General features: G+C 53.4%; 1 protein-coding gene across 1 annotated transcript in view; it reads left to right on the top strand.

The window, feature by feature from the left end:
* The first annotated feature begins 10,802 nt into the window (after positions 1-10,802).
* The window catches only part of Kcnq4 (potassium voltage-gated channel subfamily Q member 4), a 51,791-nt gene continuing 42,112 nt past the window's right edge, over positions 10,803-20,481 (top strand). The window contains exon 1 of the mRNA XM_051171659.1: positions 10,803-11,116. Coding sequence (XP_051027616.1) covers positions 10,803-11,116 — 314 coding nt within the window. The remainder of the gene's footprint in view (positions 11,117-20,481) is intronic.

Genomic DNA, 20,481 nt, shown 5'->3' with positions numbered 1-20,481 from the left:
CTCTTCAGAATAGATGGACCACACTGTGTGGCATCATGGGGACTTCTCTCCTGGAGTACACTGGCTGCTCCTGCAAACAAGGACCTCAGGAAATCTCTGCAGTCTTCCCTGGCATGCAGTGGCTCTTGACACTGCCTGCTGTAATTCTCATTACCAAAGGCCTGCATCTGCCATGGAGGGCAGCCCAAGGCCCTTGTCACCTGTCACATGAAGCCTTCTATAACCAGCTTCTGCTTCCTGTCTATTGAAGCAGGTGCAACAGAAAAGAGAACCGTCTTTCTGATGGCTTTGCCTTTTTACAAGCGTAGTCACACCTGCTCTCACAGTGTAGGCAATTCCCTGGGCTCTGGGCTCAAAGGGTAACCTTGCACAAGTAAAGGGCTAGTTAGTACTAGACTCTTCCATCGGAGGCCTGCTATCCTTAGGATTTCCTTAACACAGATGGCTCGCTGGAAACCTGCGTGGTAGAGTATGCATTGGCATAGGAAAACCAGGAGAGACTCCTGGCTCACACTGGCTATTTTGCAGGTTCTGAGGCTATGTTACACTCAAGTCTGGCCAAACCGCCCTTGGATGGAGAATACTATTGTCCATGTTGACCATTTGCTCAAGTATACCTTACATGATTTTATAAAACAAACTAGGATTAAGAAGGTGACACACACCTTTAATTCCAGCACTTGGGAGGCAGAGGCAGGCGGATCACTGTGAGTTCAAGGCCATCCTGGTCTACAAAATGAGTCCAGGACAACCAAGACTACACAGAGAAACCCTGTCTCGAGAAAAGAAAAAATTGAATAGGAAATTGGGATCCTAAGAATAGGAATAGCTATCAAGAATAAGAATAGCTATCAAGGCCTACATAATTTTGAAATGATTTGCTGTGCTTTCTGGCCACCAAAGCAAAAAGCTAGGACCAAGTAAGGAAGTCATTAACAGTATAGGCAAGAAAAGTAAGTTTGGGGCTGGAGAGATGCCTCAGAGGTTAAGAGCATTGGCTCTTCCAGAGGTCCTGAGTTCAATTCCCAGCAACCACATGGTGGCTCACAACCATCTAGAATGAAATCTGATGCCCTCTTCTGGCCTGCAGGTGTACATGCAGGCAGAGCACTGTACACATAATAATAAATCTTTAGTAAAAACAGTTTTACAAAAGCAGTTTTAAGGTGTTGGGTAGGTACAGTTACCTTATCAGAAGATAAAGTAAGTGACCTCACCATTAACTCAGTAAGTAGGGTTAGGAAAGCCTCTGTGCTTCTAACTCCCAAATTACTCTCCTCCTGCCCTGGCCTCCCCCATTCATCAATCTTCATCCAGTTCTGTCTCAATAAAGGAAGCATCTTCTGGCCTTCCCATTTGGCCACACTCAGACCCTCCAGAGTGGGATGTCCCATCAGTGAACAGGTGGGGCGGGGGTGGTCTGGTCACAGTAACGGAGCAAACCAGTTCCTTGGTACCCTCTGTCTCATCTGCTGCTCTTCTACTCAATTTTGAATGTCCAATTACCACCTGCCTTAACTCAGACTACATTCTTGTTTTGTAAGTATTTCAATCGATCACTGTGATTGGCAAAAGCAGCTTCTGTGCACAGCGCGTTTCCTTTAAATGGCCCTGCCAGCAGGGCCCATTCAGATGTAAACAAATGCTTTGGTGAAGCCCCAAAGAGCCCCTATCTAATCCCCAGCAAGATCCCCTTACATCTATCTGGAGCACTCTGAGCATTTCCTCACATCATCCTGTCTGGCTACGATCTTCACGGTGACCCTTCAGAAGCCAGGAAGAGGGAGCACAGTCCGTGTGGTGGCTTGAAAGGCCCAGTGCAATGACTTGTCCAAGGTCATTCCAACCCCTGTTCATCACCACTTGCTTTATCTGAAGGTGGGATGTGTAAGAAAGCTTTAGATAATGTCGTTCCCCCCCCCCCCCATTGGCCTTTTCTCAGCTCCCCAGGCCTTCTGCTCCAGCCCTGGGTGTATATGGTGTAGTAATAAAGTCGTTAATGCTGCTCTTGGGTGACTGGGTAAGGATTGGAGGAGACCCCTGGGATTATGAGAAGACAGTCTGGATGATGCCTTGCCGCCCAGGTTGTCCAAAGCCACAAGGGGGCAGCATACAGCCCTTACCCAAATCCTTATCGTGGAGTCCATGTCCTCTTGTCAATTTGAGATAGTTCTAGGAAATACAGGGGGTATAGCTGTCCCTTTTCTGCTAAGACTCCAACAAACCCCTTGAAGAGAGGGCCCTCTGATAACAGCAGGACTGGAAACTACCCTCCTTGGAGTTGTGTATGCAGGTAAGTAGTCCGTCCATGGTCCTCTTGTTTCTTTGCATCCTCTTGGCCCCCGCTGCCCACTGCACTCCGTGTTCTTGTTCTGACCGTTGGTCTGGTTCCTGAACTTGTGGCCATATTTTCAGAATGTGCTGGCCCGGGTGCCTGGAAAGCCCTTCTCACTCATTGATCTCTTATACATCCATCAAAGCCCAAGTGACATGGCTCTCGGGGAGAAACTTCTAATTCCTTGAGCGGAGTCAGCGAGGACTCTTTCAGTGTTCCTGCATCGACGTCTACAGACTATTATTAGAGCTCACATACACAGCTCTGCAGCAGGGATTTCTTTGGCACCCTGTGCGCATGTCAGCTACTGTTTGGGACTTTCTGAATCCAGCTGAAAACAAGCCAGGTGAGGTCCCTGCTAGAGGTTGTGGACTCTAGCATTTGCACACACCCACCAACTCTCAGATGCTCACCATGACTGTTTGTTTGTTTGTTTGTTCGTTTTATAACAGCGCTGATGTTCTGCTAGGCAAGGCCCTCTGGGATAGACCTTGTAAGGAATTATTGTGTAAGAAAATAGAGCTAGGGTAGGGAATAGAGCGCTCGCCTAATGTATAAAGCCTTGGGTTTGATCCCCAGCTCACGATAAATTGGGCATAAATAGTACACACCTCTAATTCTAGCATCTGGAAGGTGAAGGCAGGGACAGGAAGTCCAAGGTTATTCTTGGCCACAGAGCAAGTTGAGACCAGTCTGGGCTACATGAGACCCTGACTCAAAAAGGGGGGAGGGGAGTACTACATTGACTCTCATTTCAAAATCATACCATCAATAAGTGAGCAGTCTCCCCCATTTTATAAGGAAGAAACTAAGATAACAAAGAAGCTAAGGAATTGCTCAAGCCAGGCAGCGGTGGTGCATGTCTTTAATCCCAGCACTCAGGATGCAGAGGCCAGTACAAAGGGAGTTCAGGACAGCCAGGGTTACACAAAGAAATTCTGTCTCAAAAAAAGAAAAACAAAGAAAAGAAAAGAAGAAGAAGAAAAAAAAAGCAAAAAGGAAATTGCTCAAGGGCACCAGCTGCAGGCTGTCAGTCTCATGTGGCCTGGCTTCTATTGATTGTGTCCCTTTCCACAGTACCAGCTACACATAGGGCTTTCTAGGGTGACATCTGAGCTATCTAGAGAAGACCCTATGGTGGTCAAGTGCCCAGTCACATGAGTAGCTTGGACATGGCCTCTTCACAGCCCCAGGGCCAAGCCAGCGGTATCACCCCTGGCATTCAAGAGGGGAAAGTGTGAGCTGGGCCCCAGCTGGGTCATGCTGGCCTGGGTTCCTCTGTCTGGCCAGTGCTGAGGTAAGATCCGAAAAGGGCTCCAGCTGGCCTGCATATCAGAGCCTCTTGCCCCTCCTTGGAGACTTGGCCTCCACTGATCCTCAAGGCACCTGTGAGCTCCCAGCCGCTCCCTCTAGGCCCTGTGCCTTTTTTTTGTTGTTGTTGTTGTTTTTGTTTTTGTTTTTGTTTTTGTTTTCGAGACAGGGTTTCTCTGTGTAGCCTTGGCCATCCCGGACTCACTTTGTAGACCAGGCTGGCCTCGAACTCACAGCGATCCGCCTGCCTCTGCCTCCCGAGTGCTGGGAGTAAAGGCGTGCGCCACCACGCCCGGCTTTTTTACAGGGGAGGTCTGTGGGACAAAAGCTTTCTAAGATACTGCACATGTCCAAATATCTTTATTTTGCCCTTTGATTTAAACGATAGTTTGGCAATAGATGCAAACGAAGGTTCACAATTCTTTGCCCTCAGCACTCTGAAGATGTTCTTCCACTGTCTTTTGGCATCTATTGTTGCTGATGAGAAGTTTACTGTCAATTCAATTATTGGACCTTTGTAGATAAGCAATCTTTTCTCTCTGGTGGCTTTTAGAATTTCCTCCTTATGCTTGATATTCTACACTTTTGTATAAAAGGTGTCTAGATGTAGTTTTTTTGTTTTTGCTCTTGTTGTTTTTGTAATGTCTTACTAGGCAGTCTGTAGACCTTCAAACTAGAAATTCATGTGTCGGTTTTGGAAAGAGCTTGGTCACTCTTCAGTATCTCCTGAGTAATAATATGCACACTGGAGATTGCCATTTGTTCCGTGAGGTCTCTTGTTTCCCAGTTTGATTCCCTTATTCTACACTTCATCCTGAAAGGTTTCACCAGTTCTAGTTTCTAATCCAATGACTCTCTCTCTCCAGCTCTGTTTACTAATTTGCCTATTGGGTTTGTTATATTTTTCAATTTCAACGGCTTTGGTTCCTTAAAAATTGAAGACAGTTGTGCTCACTTCTGCTGTACATGTCTGCTTGGTGTCTTTCTGATTTTCTTTTATAGATGCTGATTCTTCTTTTATCTTCCTAAAGAATTTTAACTATCAAATTTCCTTTTAGACTGTCCCATTTTCTCTAGTCCTTTAGGTATGATTTTTCCACGGGCGTGGGGGAGGGGGGTTGTTCTTCAAATTACCATGCTGCTCATTTGCTAGGAAGTTTGTTCTTGAGATTATTTTCAACACATTTTTCCTGGCTGTACCCTTGAATGTAGCAGTCATCCTAAGGAGAGATTTCTTGAACAGACGTGCCCAAGTCATGTGGGAGGAGCGCCTGCTGCTGGTGTCTAGGCTTGGAGTATTTGCATCCTGTGGCTATCAGGGCCTGAGTCTCCAATGAATATGAGGCAGCTGAGGTGTCACATTCACATGGGACGCTTTCTACCTAAAGCTATTGCTGGCAGGAAGAGATGGATTAGCACTGCTCTGGAGCTAGCAGAGACAGGGAGTCTACTGTAGCCCTCCATTCCACTCATGTGGGCCAGCTATACCACTTTCCTCCCTGGAACATGGAGTCCCCTAAGGTACAGCTTCTATTCTTGCTCATAGGAAGAGTTGCCCTCTCACTTCTGCTCTTACGGAGCCTCTGTCTTGCCTTAGTGCTTGGATAAGTATTGTTAAAAAGAAAAGCCCCACGACTCTCTCTTTGGGAAGCCCACACCCATGCTCTGGGCTGTGTCTTTCTTTCTAACCATCTTCTTTTTCTTAACTTTGTGCTGAAGATGTATATTTAAAAATTTTTTAAATAATCATCCAATAAATTCTCCAAGTTGGGTGTGGTGGCTCATAACTGCAATCCCAGCACTCAGGAGGCAGAGGCAGGAGAATTGCAGCAAGTTGGAGGCTAGCCAAGTTTATGGTGAGTTTCAGACCACCCACAGATACATAACCGGACCCTGTCTAAAAACAAAAACAACAACAACAAATCCTAGCATTTTTCTCTCATATCTACTTTTCTTTGTTTTTGGTTTTGTTTTGTTTGTTTGTTTTTTTGAAACAAGGTTTCTTTGTGTAACCTTGGCTGTCCTGGACTCACTTTGTAGACCAGGTTGGTTTTGAACTAACAAGGATCCACCTGCCTCTGCCTCCTGAGTACTGGGATTAAAGGCGTGTGCCACAACACTCAGCTTCCATACCTAATATTTCAAGAAAAAGTTTCTATCGATGTTTGATGAGGTTTGAAGTCAGAAATGAGGAAGGCTCCAGAAGCCTGAGATAGCTCAAGACCAAGCTTGCCCAGAAAGTACTGCTCCTCTGTCCTTCTCAACACTGGCACCAAGCCTCTTGCCTCCTGTAAGACTCCCTAAACTTCCATCTCCCTCACCAGATATCAGCCAGTCCTTTTCTGAATCCCCTCCCTTACCCCTCATGGTTGTCAGTCCCTCCTACTCTCAAAATCTGCCTCCTAACAGAAGTTTATTTTGCCAGGAAAGCTAGCTAGCTACCCTGCTTGCTTGCTTGCTTGTTTGCTTGTACTGGGATTTGAACTCAGATCCGTGTACATGTTAGGCAAGCACTCTACCACTGACTACATCCTCAGTCCTGATTTTGTGTTTTATTTGGATGCGAGGTCTCACTAAAGTTACTCAGGCTTGCCTTGCGCTCCAGCGCTTGTGATCTTCCTGTGTCAGCCTCCTGAGTAGCTGGGATGGCAGTCCTGGGCCTCCAGGAGACACCTGGTGACTCAACACAACCCTTCCTCTGTATTCCGACAACAGCTCTAATGTTCCAGTGACTCTTGCTGCTGTGACCAGAGAGAGACCTACCTGCCAGGAGGCTGCCCAAGACCAAGGATAGCCCTCCTCCCTCAGCTAGGGAAGGAGGAAGAGATGCAAGGGCAGAAAAGGAGCCTGTGTGTTAGGAAAAGATTTGACCTTTGTTTCCACACCTGTCTCTGTCTTTGTTTTCTTCAGGTGGGTGCCCCCCACCCCCCTGCGCCTTAAGATCAATGGGGGATACTCTTGCCCTGTGAACACCTGAATGGTAAGATAAGTGTCTTCTATTTGTATAGCCCTGGCTGGCCTGTGGCTTTGTGCATTATTGTGTCTAGCCCTCCTCAGGCCTCCTCAGCTCCGCGCCTAGGCTCAGGCCCCATCTGCTCTCGGGACTCTTCCGCCTCCTTTGCTAAGCCACATGTCTTCTGCCTTCCCTGTGCCCCGGAACACCTTCCCCATCCCAGGCCCTACCACTCCATACATACTGTAGCCTAAAGCTCTCTTGGGCAAGTCTCCACCCAGCCTGAGGCCGCCTGACAGGCGTGACTCTCCTGAGCTCCAGGAATGTTTGCGGATGTGCTGAAGGAGAAGGGAGCCGCGGTCGGTCGTGCTGAGGGTTATGATAAGAGCTCTTCCTCTCCAGGTCTTCTCCATTCTAGCCCCGAAGAAGGCTTCTTCTGTCGTTGCCCGTGGCACCTGCTCCTGCCTTGTGCCTCCAGCCATCCAGCAGCTATAAGAAAACTCAGAGGAAAGCCAAGTGAGGTGGTGCACACTGATATCCCCCAGCACTGGGGGAGGGGGGAGCAGGCAGGTGGATTGCCACAAATACCAGACCACCTGGTCTACACAGCCAGCTGCACAGGGGGGAAAAAAAGTCAGATTGAGGAGAAATAGGCAGGTGAAGCCCCCACCTCAACCATTCTTTACCAGCTTATGATTCTGTCTGGAAAGAGAAGAAGAAGAAGAAGAAGAAGAAGAAGAAGAAGAAGAAGAAGAAGAAGAAGAAGAAGAAGAAAGACTCCCAGTGCTGACAGAGGCTGAAAACTGCTGAGGGAAGCCAACCCTCCCACTCCAGCAAGGAATCTGAGCCGTGAAGTGACCTGAGGTCACAACAAGAGTCAATACCAGGATTGAAGCTACCCCCAAGAACCAAGGTGCCAGCTACTCCTAGACTTCAGTCCTTTCAGATCTGGGCATCCTACCCCCTGCCAGGAGCCAGTGCTAGAGACCCAGAATGATCTCTTAGCATCCCTTCTCCCTGGCACTCAGGGCCCAGCGTTCAAGTTCTGGGAAGGCACGTGGGCACTGGCAGCCTGAGCTCACTTCCTGGTTGTATATGCTTAGGTGAGAGTCTCCCTACCTCTGGGCCCATTTCCCACAAAGCACAGGGCTCTGTTCTTTGTAAAGGGTTAGGACCTGGCCAGTAGCCGGTGTTCGGCAAACGGGAACATCCACCCTCCCCTCCCTTCCTCTCATCAGTACCTGTGCCACAGATGGATGATGGAGACAGTGATGGATTACGGCAGGCTAGGGAGTTGGCCTCTTCTTATACTGCCCTGGAAGCTCAGAGGCAGCGAGAAGCATGGGGCAGGATGTGAGCTGAAACAGAGCGGAGAGGACTAGGCAGGGTTGCCAAGGAGTTGGGGTGAGAAGTCGTTGAGGGTGGAGTCAGGGGATAGAAGATGAGGGGGCGGGAGTCAGAGAATAATACCCCACCTCCCTCCAGTAGGGAAGCCAGGTCAGCTGTTTGCTCACAAAAGTGGCTTTGTAGATCAGGCTGGCCTCAAACTCAGTGATCTGCCTGCCTCTGCCTCCGGAGTGCTGGGATTAAAGGTGTGCGCGCCACCACGCGGCCAGGCTTCATAAAAGCGTCTTAATCACTAAAGGTTGCAATGTAGAAAGGCCGTTCTTTGTCAGGTCCTGGGAATCCAGATGGGCACACACAGGAAGGCCACTGAGTGACACTCAGAGTGTCCATCTGTCCTCTTTGCACTCTCTCCTCTGCCTCCTCCACACACTCATACACCGCAGCTCAACTTCGCCAGGTCCTCCCGTCGCCACCTCCCCCACCCCTCAGGAGGAACTGTCTCCCCACACTCGTTAGCAGTGGACACGACCCTCCATGAGATGGTCTCTGGGACTTCTTCCGGAGGTGCCTCTGAAATCTATCTTCCATCCCTACAAGCTCTTACCTGCCCCCACCCCAACCCTTGAGGGGTAAGGTAGAGAGCTTGAGTTGCAGAAAGAAGGGGAGACCCTCTCCCTGCAGAGTTGGGCTCATAGAAGGAAAGGAAGGTTGACAGCCCCGGCGTGGGAAGAGAAGCCTAGGTTCATAGGTGGTGCTGAACTGGAAGATCGGATTTCCCAGAACAGACCCAATTTTAGATATTCCGAGTGCTGATAAGGGCAACCTGAATTCAAGTTCCATTTCAGGCAAGATCAAAGCCTTAACAGACCCCAGCGGCCACTTTGCATTGTGCAGTTTGAATCCCTGACTTGAGCCCCACCCACCCCTGGGCCCCTGATGGAGAGTACTGCCAATTACAGTCAGGAGAGGCAATGCCATATATGGGGAGGGGGATATACTGGCTTCAGCTTATAGGGCCACATCTAGCACTGGCACTGCATCCACAGTGGGGCCCTGAGGTCTAGAAACCACCAGGCCTCAGTAGGTCAGGGCGCGACCCTCGCAGGAGCACCAGGTCCCGTGTACTTCCTGCACCAGCCGCAGCAAGAGAGATTCAGGTCAGACCTCAGAATGCATCCCAGCTGGTCAGGAGGGGAAAAGGTCACTAGGGGTTGGTGTACGGCTGGCTGGCCGCGCCTACCTAGGGGACCTCGGATCCTAATATGCCCTCCTGGCCCACAGCCCTCTCTCCCGCCCTCCCTCCCATTCGGGCGCTCAGCAGATCAATGCTGCCTTTGCTGACAGCTGAGAATCGAGCTCGCAGCCCGCCCTCTCCCCCGCCCCTCCGGCTAGCTGTGTCCCCCGAGATCCTCCCCCGAGGAGCGAGAAGCGGAGAAGAGTTTGCTGTGGAAGCGCTTCACCCCGGGGCACGGCCTGCAGAGAGAGTGGCTGGTTTAGCCATCGCTTTAGGCTGAGGAAGAGTGAATGAGGGTTAGCAAACCCGAATCACCACCTAGCACAGGGGACAGAAGAGCGAAGGGAAGGGGCTAGCCAGCCCACGGCTGGAGGTGGATGGAGGTCAGGCTCTGAGAACTTCGTGCTGGAGAAAGTCCGGGAGGGATGCTATGGGCCTTTGGGAGAGCTCTGTCCAGTCCCCCTAATATTGTCTCAGCGTTTACTTCTGTACTTCCTACCAGCCCTAAACAAGGTTCCCTGGCTACAGAGTGGGAGAAGGGGGGAATCCCACTCAGGCGGAGATGGGGTGGGGAGGTGAAGGCGGGTTCGTGATCAGGGAGAGGAGCGTCTCCTCAGCTCAGGGTGGTCTCATTCCTCATCACCAAGAAAGGAAACTTGGAGGAGAGACGCACCTAGGCCCAGCTGTGAGCTACACCACCCTCCACATCTCGGTAGCTGTAGGACACCAGCCCCTTCAAGAAGCAGCGGGAGGAGCGGCAACTTCTGTCCCAACCTCTCTCAGCACTCAGCGCACTTTAAACACCCTTAACTAGAAACCAAGGGCACGACCCGATAGGCACACCTCCTCGCGCTGCACTGCCTGGCTCTGCACACCCATCTTCACTCTCTCATCCATCCATCCACTCACACTGAACCCACACAGACCCCCACAGCTGGCCAGCTAGCGCGCACAAGTAGCCACTTCTTTGGACACATACACCTCCACTCCACGGTATGAGTGTCCCTTGAGCGACCGTAGCCACAACTCCATACTCCACGCCCCACTTTCCACAACCACTCACGAGGCGTCCCAACCTCCCTCCCCAGCGTCGGCCACCAGAGCCACCACTCGCACACGCCCGGCTTCGGGGCCCCGCGCGCTGCCTGCGCCACGCGCTCTGGGCCGGGACACACCGACTGGGCGGACCGCGCGCCTTGCCCCGCCGCGTCGAGCGCGGGTCCCCTCCCCGTGCTCGCCTCTCTCGCTCCCTCCCGATTTGGGAAGGCGGCCGTGGGGCGGGCGGGGGAGGGGCGGGGCGGGGCGGGGGAGGGTGACATGTGAGCGGCGCGCCGGCGGCAGGTGGAAAGGCGAGCGGCATGGAGCGCGTAATAAGAGAGTTGGAGTCGGAAAGAGCCGCCCCAGTCGCCGGGGAAGCGGGCGGTCAGTACGGGCTCCCGCGGCCCCAAGGCTCCGAACGACCGCCCCCGGACCCCGCACGGCCCCGGCCTGACCCCTAGCCCCCGCCGCCTGCGTGCGCGCCCAGGGTCGCCTTGCCGGCCCGGGGTTCGAGCCATGCGCCTCTGAGCGGCCCGAGCGCGCCCCCGCCCCGCACTGCCCCGGCCCCCCGCCCGGCGCCGCCCATGGCCGAGGCCCCCCCGCGCCGCCTCGGCCTGGGCCCCCCGCCCGGGGACGCCCCCCGCGCCGAGCTAGTGGCGCTCACGGCCGTGCAGAGCGAACAGGGTGAGGCGGGCGGGGGCGGCTCTCCGCGTCGTCTCGGCCTTCTGGGCAGCCCCCTGCCGCCGGGCGCGCCCCTCCCTGGGCCGGGCTCCGGCTCGGGCTCCGCCTGCGGCCAGCGCTCCTCCGCCGCGCACAAGCGCTACCGCCGCCTGCAGAACTGGGTCTACAACGTGCTGGAGCGGCCCCGCGGGTGGGCCTTCGTCTACCACGTCTTCATGTGAGTTGGGGACCCCGCACCCCTTCGCATGCCCCGGCGCTGACCCCGCGTGAGCCAGGCTTTGGGGGACAGCCACCCCGCGCTGGCTCCACCTCCTGCCCCTCCTGCCGCGCGGCAGACCCTCAGCTCTCCCTCTCCGACCTGAGGCCACTTTTCTGCTTCCCAGCCTGACCTAACCCCTGATCTCCCAGACTTGACCCCTGTTGCCCTCCTATCTGACCTCTTCTGCTGCTCTCCTTACTTTGAACCTGACCACAGAACCCTGCCGCTCTGTCCCAACATCCAGCCTCCTGCACTCCTCTGTTCTACCAAGTCCCGAGCCACCAAAGGGGGCTCTCTTTTCTTTTGTTCATCTCTCCCTGTCTTGTCCCAGGCACAGATGACCCTGGCCCCCACGTTTGTTTGTTTGTTTTTCCCTTCTCTCAGGCTCTGTAGCTATGCTGTGCTCCCACCTGGTCCCCTTGGTGATTTCTCTCTTCAGAAACAGGCTGTCTCCAGCTCAGGGCTAACCTCTGATTGTCTAGGTGTCTAGGGTCCCCACGGCCCTGACAGGCCTGCATGCTGTTTCCAACTTTATCCCTGTCTTTATTAGCCTTGCCCTACACCCTCAGCTTCGAAGCAGGGGAGGCAGCAGGCTGCCCTGCCTGCCCTGCCTGCCCTGCCCTGTCTTGTCCTGCCTTGCCCTGCAGGCTGGGCCCAGCTCTCCTGCCTTGCTGGCCAGCTGTACGAGGCCTGGCTCTAGGCATGGGGAAAAAGAAAGAAGAGAGGGTATGTTTGGAAACAATGCCGCTGTGGGGCCCCTCCTCCCTTCAGCGGGCTCCTACAACTTTCAAAACACTGACCCCCTCTTGGATGTAGAGAGTGAATTTTGGCAGCTCAGAAGGCAGTCTTGGGGGAAGGCCTGGCCCAGCCAGGAACATGAGAGGCCCAGGCCATATCGGTTAATGAGCTGGGCCTGGTTCTGAGAGGCTAGATGTATCCAGGAGAGACGGGGCATGCTGCTCTTGTGCCCTCTTAACTGCTGCCAGTCTTGGCAATCTGTTTGTCCGTCTGTCTGCTAGACTTGAGTTTCTCCTTGTGAGCTAACTTGTCTGGTCATCTCTCTACTTGACTGCCCCACAGCCTTTCTGTTGGTCAGTTTCCATGCTTTGTAGGCCTATCCAGGTATTTACTTGGGTGCCTGTGTGTCCATCTGCCTATCTACTGGCCACCTGCCTGGCCTGGCCACCCTTCTATCTGGTTTTTCTCACCTTTGTTCTAGCCAGTCTCTCTGCTTGTCCCATGTGCGTATGTATGCTTGCCTGCCTCTGCCCTGTGGAAATGGGGGGCCACAGAATCTCAGGGGGAGGGGAAACAGAGGAAGAGAACTCTCTCTTGGCTATTAAGTATCTAGAGGTGGCAGCTGTGCTTTTGTGCAGAGCCCCCTCAGGTTATGGCTCTGCAGGACATGAGGTCAGGCTTTGGGTCTAGGTGAATGACAAGGAGCAGCCCGCATCTCAGTGCACCCCAAAAGACCTGGATGACCGTCTGTCAGATATAGCTGTACAGTTCAGTGCTGGTGGGCTTGGGGTTCTGATGTGTATACACACACACACACACACACACACACACACACACACACACACACACACACGAGTTGCATGGCAGGCCTGTCATGTGCCCAGCAAGGCTATGACACAGGGCACAGCTGTGCTTTCCACAGGCTCCTCCCTGCAGGTGACTCTCCCAAGGCATAGCTGGGCCTGGAGAAGTCAGCTGGCACCAAGCTGGGCTCCTCAGCCAGCAGGAGCTGGCCTCTTGGCCCCTAGGACAGTCACTGGAGATGAAAGCAGCCTAACTGTAGCTCCTTTGGCAGGGCCTCTCCTTCCTCCCAGGAGCTAAATCGGACAACACCTTTGCCCCACATCTGGCCCTTTCCGGATACTGGGAATGCCCTGGCTAGGGTCACCCATGTCCTGAACACTTGTCTCCAGGAGCTCAGGGTGGTGGCGTCTCTTGGAGCTTTAGGGGAAGAAACAGTGTGACATGTCTGGATGTTTAGAGATGGTGGGGAACTGGTCATGGATCTTGGAGGTCAAGGAGACTGAGAGTCCGGGAGTCCCTTCCTATTGAGTGCTGTGTGACATTGTGTTAGCTGCCAAGTCTCTCTGAACTTTAGATCTGTAGGTCATCAGAGTGGGCAGAAATCCCACATTTTGGGCCATTTTCATGGCTGGCCAAGGACTGAATGAGAGGGGAAAAACGGGGAATGGGCGTTGGTTAGCATTGGGTGTAGGGAGGGAACCTACATAGAAGTGCCTCCTGTTCCCTCTGAGTTCCAGATGTGGGGTTTCCCAGCCTCTCACAGGAGGGTCCTACACGCTCTTGCCAAGAAGTGCTTGTAGCCTAACCCCTCACTCTTCAAGCCTGGGGGGAGCAGGGGGTGTGTGGCAGGCAGGGTTTAGGGTGGGGGAGGGGCGGGCACGCTATCCTCAATTAGGACCTGTTTTAAGAGACCCAGGCCAGCATGGGTGGGGTCCCCACAGAAAAGCCTAGGAGAGAGGACTTGGGAAGGAGAGGGCTGAGACACCTTCCTCACACCAGCTAACTGGACCCAGGGCCTGGACTTTCCCTGACACCTGGGGGTGGAGAAGTGAGCGAGCCTCTCTTGCTGTTCTCACCTGGGCTTCTCGGAAATGAGTGCTGCCTGTCCTGTCTTCTCCTTGTAAAGACCAGAGTGGAGGGTCCCTGGACCCTTCTGTCTCTAGGCCCTTAGTCACTTTGCCCCTTACACCCCAGTGCCCTGGCCACCGGTATGTGTCTCCCACCCTCCCCAGGACCCCGTTCTCAGCACTTTAGGAAGCAACAGAGCCTGCTGCCTCCCCTATGCCTACTATCCTGGCCACTCTTAGGAACTCACCACTCAATCCTTGCTCCCAGCCCCCTAGCAAAAACCTCTCTAAGTGAAGGTTTAAGGCTCTGTAAACATCCTCCCTCAGCCTTGTCCCTGGGGTCAGAAACTGTGGGAATGCGGAGAGGAGGAGGTGGCCATAGCTCCCAGGGCCTGTATGCTCCTAACCTTGGAGTTTCCCCCGACACCCCTCACCCCTGACCTCCTACCCCAAGCTTGTGAGACAGATCATAACCTGGGCTGGAAGTAATCCCAGCGCAGGACACCCAGACCAGGTCAGTTCTCACATTCTGACTGCCCCACTCCGCCTCTGAGAAAACTAAGGCTCTCGAGAGCAAAATCATGTGACAAATTGGTAGCGGATGCAGAGGGCCAGACTTTGAGCCCAGACTCCCTGTCCAGGACCATTCCCTCTGCTCTCTGCAGCCACCTGGTGTGGCCCTTGGAGTCCAAACTGAGATTTCTGACTTTGGGCAGGCACACCCCCTTCCCAGCCTGGTGAGGCTGGCTGGGTTATTTCTCCACCCCACCCCACCCCCACACACCCTCCCCAATTGACAGACGAGGAAAGTGAAACCCAGGAAAGGCCTTGCAGTTCACGAGGAAGAGACTCAACCCAGCGCTGTCATCTGCTGACCTGGGTCATCCGCTGGGTCAGGCCCCATGCCCTCCGGAGCAGCGGGCAGCACGCTTGTTCCATCTGTGTCCCTAGAAGCCAGCACACCTGCAGCCAGGGGCCAGTGATAAGATTTTACAGAATTAAGTGGCAACTGCTCTGCTGCTTCTGGGCAACTTAATCTTTGGTTGTGGGTAACAGGCCTGCTGTGTGCTGTACTCACCTCAGCCCTGACACACAAGTCACACACATACACACACACAAACACACACACACACACACACACACACACACACACACACACACACACACACACACACACAGCACTATCCAGGACATCATAATCTGATGCCCCACCTTCTCGCTGGCCATGTCAGATCTGACATGGCGAAGGGACTCCTTTCATGCGGCCTTTGCCTTTCCTTTCCCAGGGCCCACTGAGCCCCTTTGCCCAGCCCTGCTGTGTGTAGCTGGGTTTATCCAGGCATAGAACAGGACACATTCCCCTCCAAGGTGACACTTAGCTTCCCAGACAGCAGTGCAGAAACCTGATGCTCTAACACCTTCACTACGTGACTGGGAAGGACTCGGAGTGTGTGACCCGTGTGGCACTTTTGTGCCTCTGGTGGCACTTTTGTGCCTCTGTTTTTCCTTTGTAAAGGAACGAGAGAGTGAAGGCCAGCTAGTCTTCACTGGCTTCTTCTACCTTTCGCTCCCCCCCTCCCCCGCCCCCCGCACTTGCTGCTGTTCCTTCAGGGATTCTCCCTCTGAGTCAGGTCTGTCTGTCCCACTCCAGCTTGTAGCAGCACATTTCTCTTTCCCATTGAGGAAGTTCTGCTTGATGTCTGACTGTGAGCCCTGCTGCTGAAGAAGCCCATAACCACACAGTGTTGGAGTCCGGCAGCTTTAAGGAGGCAATTAGTCTTAGACTGGTGGCAGCACTTTGAATGGGTGATTAATTTAAAATTCCCGGAGCCATCAGAGTCACTGAAGTGGCCCGAGAGCTGGGGGGAGGAGGCTCTGGGGCCTGCCCCAAAGGAACCCCGTGGGAAACTTTTGCCACTCCAGTTTTCCCCAGCACTAGAACCGGACAGCGCTGGTGCGGAGGTTGAGGGGTTCGAGGGAGATGGAGTGGCAGGGGGTGGGGGTGGGGGCTCATTCCATTTCCCCAGAGCTAGTTCCACAGGGACCTAAGAGTGTGGACTCAGGCTCACAGATGGGGTTTGTCTCTGCAGCCACCCTTAGCTTGGTTGCTTGGTGTCTCTGAGCTCCGGCTGTCTAGCCTGAACAGTGGGAATCACAGTGGCCTCCTGGGTGGTCAGGGCCGAGGAGGGAGAGCAGGCAGGGCTGCACCAGGCAGGAGCCACTCTCCTTATGCATATGATGTTCTTACTGTCATCATTCTGCACCTCTGGTGGGAGGTCTGACGGGGGTCCTGGGGTCAGCAGGGGAGTGTGTGTACTGAGCAGACGTAGGGGCAGTATTGCCTTTGTCGCTGGTGTGTCTGCCAGGCGCCGGAGACTGTCTTTGTGGGCTTCTGTAGGGCATCATCTCTTTTAAGATGAACTTTCCTATGTAGCCCAGGCTAGCCTCAAACTCCTAAGCTCATGTTCTCCTGCCTCAGGTGGAGTCAGTGCCTCCCTCCAAGCTTCTTCCCTGTGTCCTCTCAGTTAGGCCTCACAGCTACTGTGTCTCGGGGACAGTCATCTTCACACTGGGTGGGGAACGTCACACAGCTAGTGACAGGAGTCACTAACCTGAGTCTCTGGGCCGCTTATGGATTTGTTTCTTCCTTTGTGTCACAATGACATCAGCAACACAGTGCTTTGCCAGGCTTGGGGAACCAGAGCCTTGCCTGCAAGGAACAGATGCGGGGGGTTGGGGTCAGCTGTGGGGAGGCTGATACCTGACACCCTTGGGACTCTGGGCCTGTCTGTCTGTCTGTCTGTCTGCATCAGAGTGCCATTGTGGAGTTGAGGTTTGGCCTTCATAGTTCATCCCCCCACCCCACTGGCCCACCCCTTACCTCAGCTAACTGACACAGAGAGGTAACCCAGTACCAGTGGTCTCTGGAACAAAACCAGGGACCCATCATGGGAAAATGCCCATCCCCATCCCACCTTAGTCCTCAGCTTCGGTGCCCTCTTCTGCCAGATGGGCCCAGCAGGAAAGAAAATCCACCTACTGGCATTGCAAACACAGAGCTGTGTTTTATAGTGAGAGGTGCTGCAGACTCAAGAGTCCGGATAGGAGAGGGGGCGTCTTGTAGTGCCTTCAATGGGGCCCCTCAGAAGACAGGGGAACATTTACAGGAGTACCCAGGAGGCACCAGTTCCCAGGGAGGTTCCCCAGGGCAGGGGAGAAGGTATGATCTGCCCTTTGTGGCCCCCAGGATTCCAAGCAGACTGGGCAACTCTGTCCCGAAGGCAGGATCTGGGTGCCCTGGAGCTTGGTACTGGGGGTGAAGAGCGGGGAGGGGGGGCAGCCCCAGGCAGCAGACTAATTGGGCTAAGAATCCGTGGGCAGCGCCTGAGGGAGGCAGGCAAAGAGAGCAGAAAGCACCGTCATTCTTATCTCCTCCACAGAGAATTGGGATTGGTGGGTGGGGTGGGGGGGTCTCTCTGGGCTACGGGCTGAAGGGAAATCACCTGACTCCTTAAGACCCGTGGACCAGGCTGGTATGGGAGCAAGCTTGCTGGAGACGATAAAGCTTGGTTCTCACAGAAACCAAAGGGATGGAGGTCAGAGAGCAAGTGGGGCTGTCAAATAACCAAGAGGTGGGGAGGGGTTCTGTGGGGGGAACTTTCCAAAATGTGGGAACCCGTGTCTGGCAGAGCTGAATATGATTTACTCCAATCATACTCATCAGGCAAAGGATGCACCCCTCCACAGCGGGGGGGACAGAGGATAGACACCTACTTCCTGTGAACTTAACACTGGAAAGGAAATAAGACCAGGCCCTGCTAGCTCTGGAGTAAGGAAAGGGGTCTCTCCTGCATCTTCCTCCCCTTCCTTCCTTGCGGCCCCTCCCTGGAGTGTCCATGTCTCTGCCTTTGGGTTTATTTTTTGCTGGGGCTTGGCTGTCTCTAGGGGTTGGAGGGGGGGTGGTAGGGAGAGAAGGAGGGCAAGAAAGAGTGGCTTTGTCAGCACAATCCAGATGCTTCTTCTGCTCTGGCCCATCTGGGCCTGACTGCCACCCTCTGCGGGAGGGATAGCCCCCGCCCAGGTGCAGCCGGGATCTGGAACCCCAGGGAGAGTCCTCCTTCAGAGTGGGGTGGGGCATACCTGCAGAGCTTTTCTGTCTAGTCTATCCGTGCTGCAGAACACCAGAGTAGAGACCGCAGAGCTCCAGAGGACTCGAAGCTTGGACAGGCATATAGCTTTATTTCACAGATGAGGAAACTGAGTCAAAAGATAGGATCTGATGGCCCAGGACACAGCCCAACAGATAAGAGTTGTTGTGATGTGTGCTATATATCCCCAGGGAAGGGGGCAGCCCCTGAGCAGAGTCACTCATTTCTCCTGCTAGCCTCCGCTTGACGTATTGGGACAAGTGAGATGGGAAGAAAAAGGGATCCTTGGTCCAGCAGAAGTGGGTGGGAGAGCACACAACCTGGGAATGGAAGAAGGCTGAGTGAGAATGTCAGTAACTCCTTTAGGCTCTTTTTTATTTTGGGGGGGGGGGAGAGAGAGAGATGCATAAATGACAGGTGGGCAGCATCTTTGATCCCAGCACCCAGGATGCAAAAGCAGGCCAATCTTTTTGAGTTCAAGGCCAGCCTGGTCTACATAGTGAGTTCTAGGACAGCCAGAGCTACATAGTGAGGTCCTGTCTAAAAACAAATAAATAAACCCACAAACCCACAGAAAGAAATTAAGTGACTTGTTCAACACCAACATGGCTGACAAGTGGTAGAAGCAGCATTTGAACCCAGAACAAGAGTCTTGGAACCTCCGGGCGGTGGTGGCGCGCGCCTTTAATCCCAGCACTTGGGAGACAGAGGCAGGAGGATCGCTGTGAGTTCGAGGCCAGCCTGGTCTACAAAGTGAGGCCAGGACAGCCAAGGCTACACAGAGAAACCCAGTCTTGAAAAACAAGGCAAAAACAAACCAAAACAACAACAAAAGTCTTGGAACCACGTGTGTAGCGGTCTGCTGTTCTGCCTTAGCAAAGATCTGAGTTTAAAGACCCCCCCCCCTTATGTACTTCCTATCCCCCCAGGATGCAAGAGATTGAACTCAGGACCTTGTGCTGCTGTGTAAGCACTCTGCCACTAGCCTCCCTTCCCTGTGGAGGAGGGTGGCCCCTGCCTCCTGCCTTTTCTCTTCCTGTCTTCGAATTCTGGCCTTTGTCTTGGGTCCTTTCCTCACAGTTCAATGACGGGCTCACAGTCCTGTGACATCATGTTACCTTTTTGAGGATAGTTTCCCCTTCAAGGTTTTTCTCCCTGAAGTTCCAGATAGTATCCAGAGACTGAACACCCCAGCCTGTCCCCCCCAAACCAGTCTTCCATCCCGGGTCCAGCAGCTTCCGCACCTCCAAACCCCAAACGGGAACAGCTAGGGTAAAGGTTTTGAGGCACACTTTTAGGGTCCCTTTGCCACAGGCACTACAGGGTCCTTAGTCACTGAGCTATGCAAGGGGCCCCTATTCTTTGGCCCAGGGGAACTGTAGGCATAGCAGATGAGGAAAGGAACGCGCCATGCTTCCTGGGCGACTGCTCTGTAGACACAGGCTGCCCACATCTTCCAGTGGCCGGCACTGCTCTTGTTCCTTTTCTGCTGACAGGACATGGAGACACACCAAGTCTCGCAGCCTGTCTGTGGCAAGGGATTTGACTCATCTATATGAGACCCTTAAGCTCCAAGCAGTTCTCAGATGCATAAGCAGAGCCTGGGTGGTTTTCAGCGGCCAAGGGAAAATCTGAGGAAAATAAGGACATTGTGGTGGCTTTTTTCATTAGGCTAAATGCAGTCCGTTTCAACAACTGTCATAAAGTCTGAGATTATGCCTTCTTTTACAAAGCAATGAGGTGGGTTTTATTTTTAATTAATGCCCTTACTTGGCAAAATAAGAAGTTGATAACCTTATGTAGTCCCTAAAGTGTTTTTGGAGATTTGACTAAAACATGAAATCCCGAAGAGTTGAGGCCCTTTCTTGGCTTCTGAGCAACAGGGCCAGAGGAGTTAGAAGAAACCAGGCAGCTGGAAAGATTAGGGTCAGAGTAGCCACAGGTCCTGTCCCCCCATCTCTCAACCCCCCACCCCACACACACACCAGAGGGGTCAGGGGAACTGTTTCCCGAGACTGACCTGAGGGATTGGGCCAGCCCAAATCAGGAACACTGGACCAGGAATTTCCAGACTGGGATTAGCTCCCGTCTCTGCTTCTTGTGTAACACCAGGCAGGCCCAATGTCACCGAGGTACCGGTGTCTTTCCACCTCAGAACTACCATTTCATCCTGCCTACCTCTCCTGTTCTCTGCTGATTGACGTTTTGGTGAACTGTGAAGTGTTTTGAAGAACAGGGCAGTGTGCTAGTTTTCTTTCTTTCTTTCTTGGTTTTTCAAGATAGGATTTCTCTGTGTAACCTTGGCTGTCCTGGACTCACTTTGTAGACCAGGCTGGCCTCGAACTCACAGCGATCCACCTGCCTCTCTCTTTCCCCGAGTACTGGGATCACAGGCTTGCACCACTGCACATGTCTTGGTTTTCTCATTTTTATCTTCCCATCACAGGTTCCCGCTTCCCGGAGGTCTTGGCCCCCTCATCTCTCTCTCTCATGCTGACTCTAGTGCGAGCCCTGAGATACAGCCATGGAAGAGCAGATTGGCCCTGTAAGGACAGGTTAAGCCAGG

This window comes from Acomys russatus, chromosome 29, assembly GCF_903995435.1.
Source record: "Acomys russatus chromosome 29, mAcoRus1.1, whole genome shotgun sequence".
Classification (NCBI taxonomy): Eukaryota; Metazoa; Chordata; class Mammalia; order Rodentia; family Muridae; genus Acomys; species Acomys russatus.
Note: the sequence above shows the minus strand (reverse complement) of the source record. Positions and strands in the feature narration are given on the sequence as shown.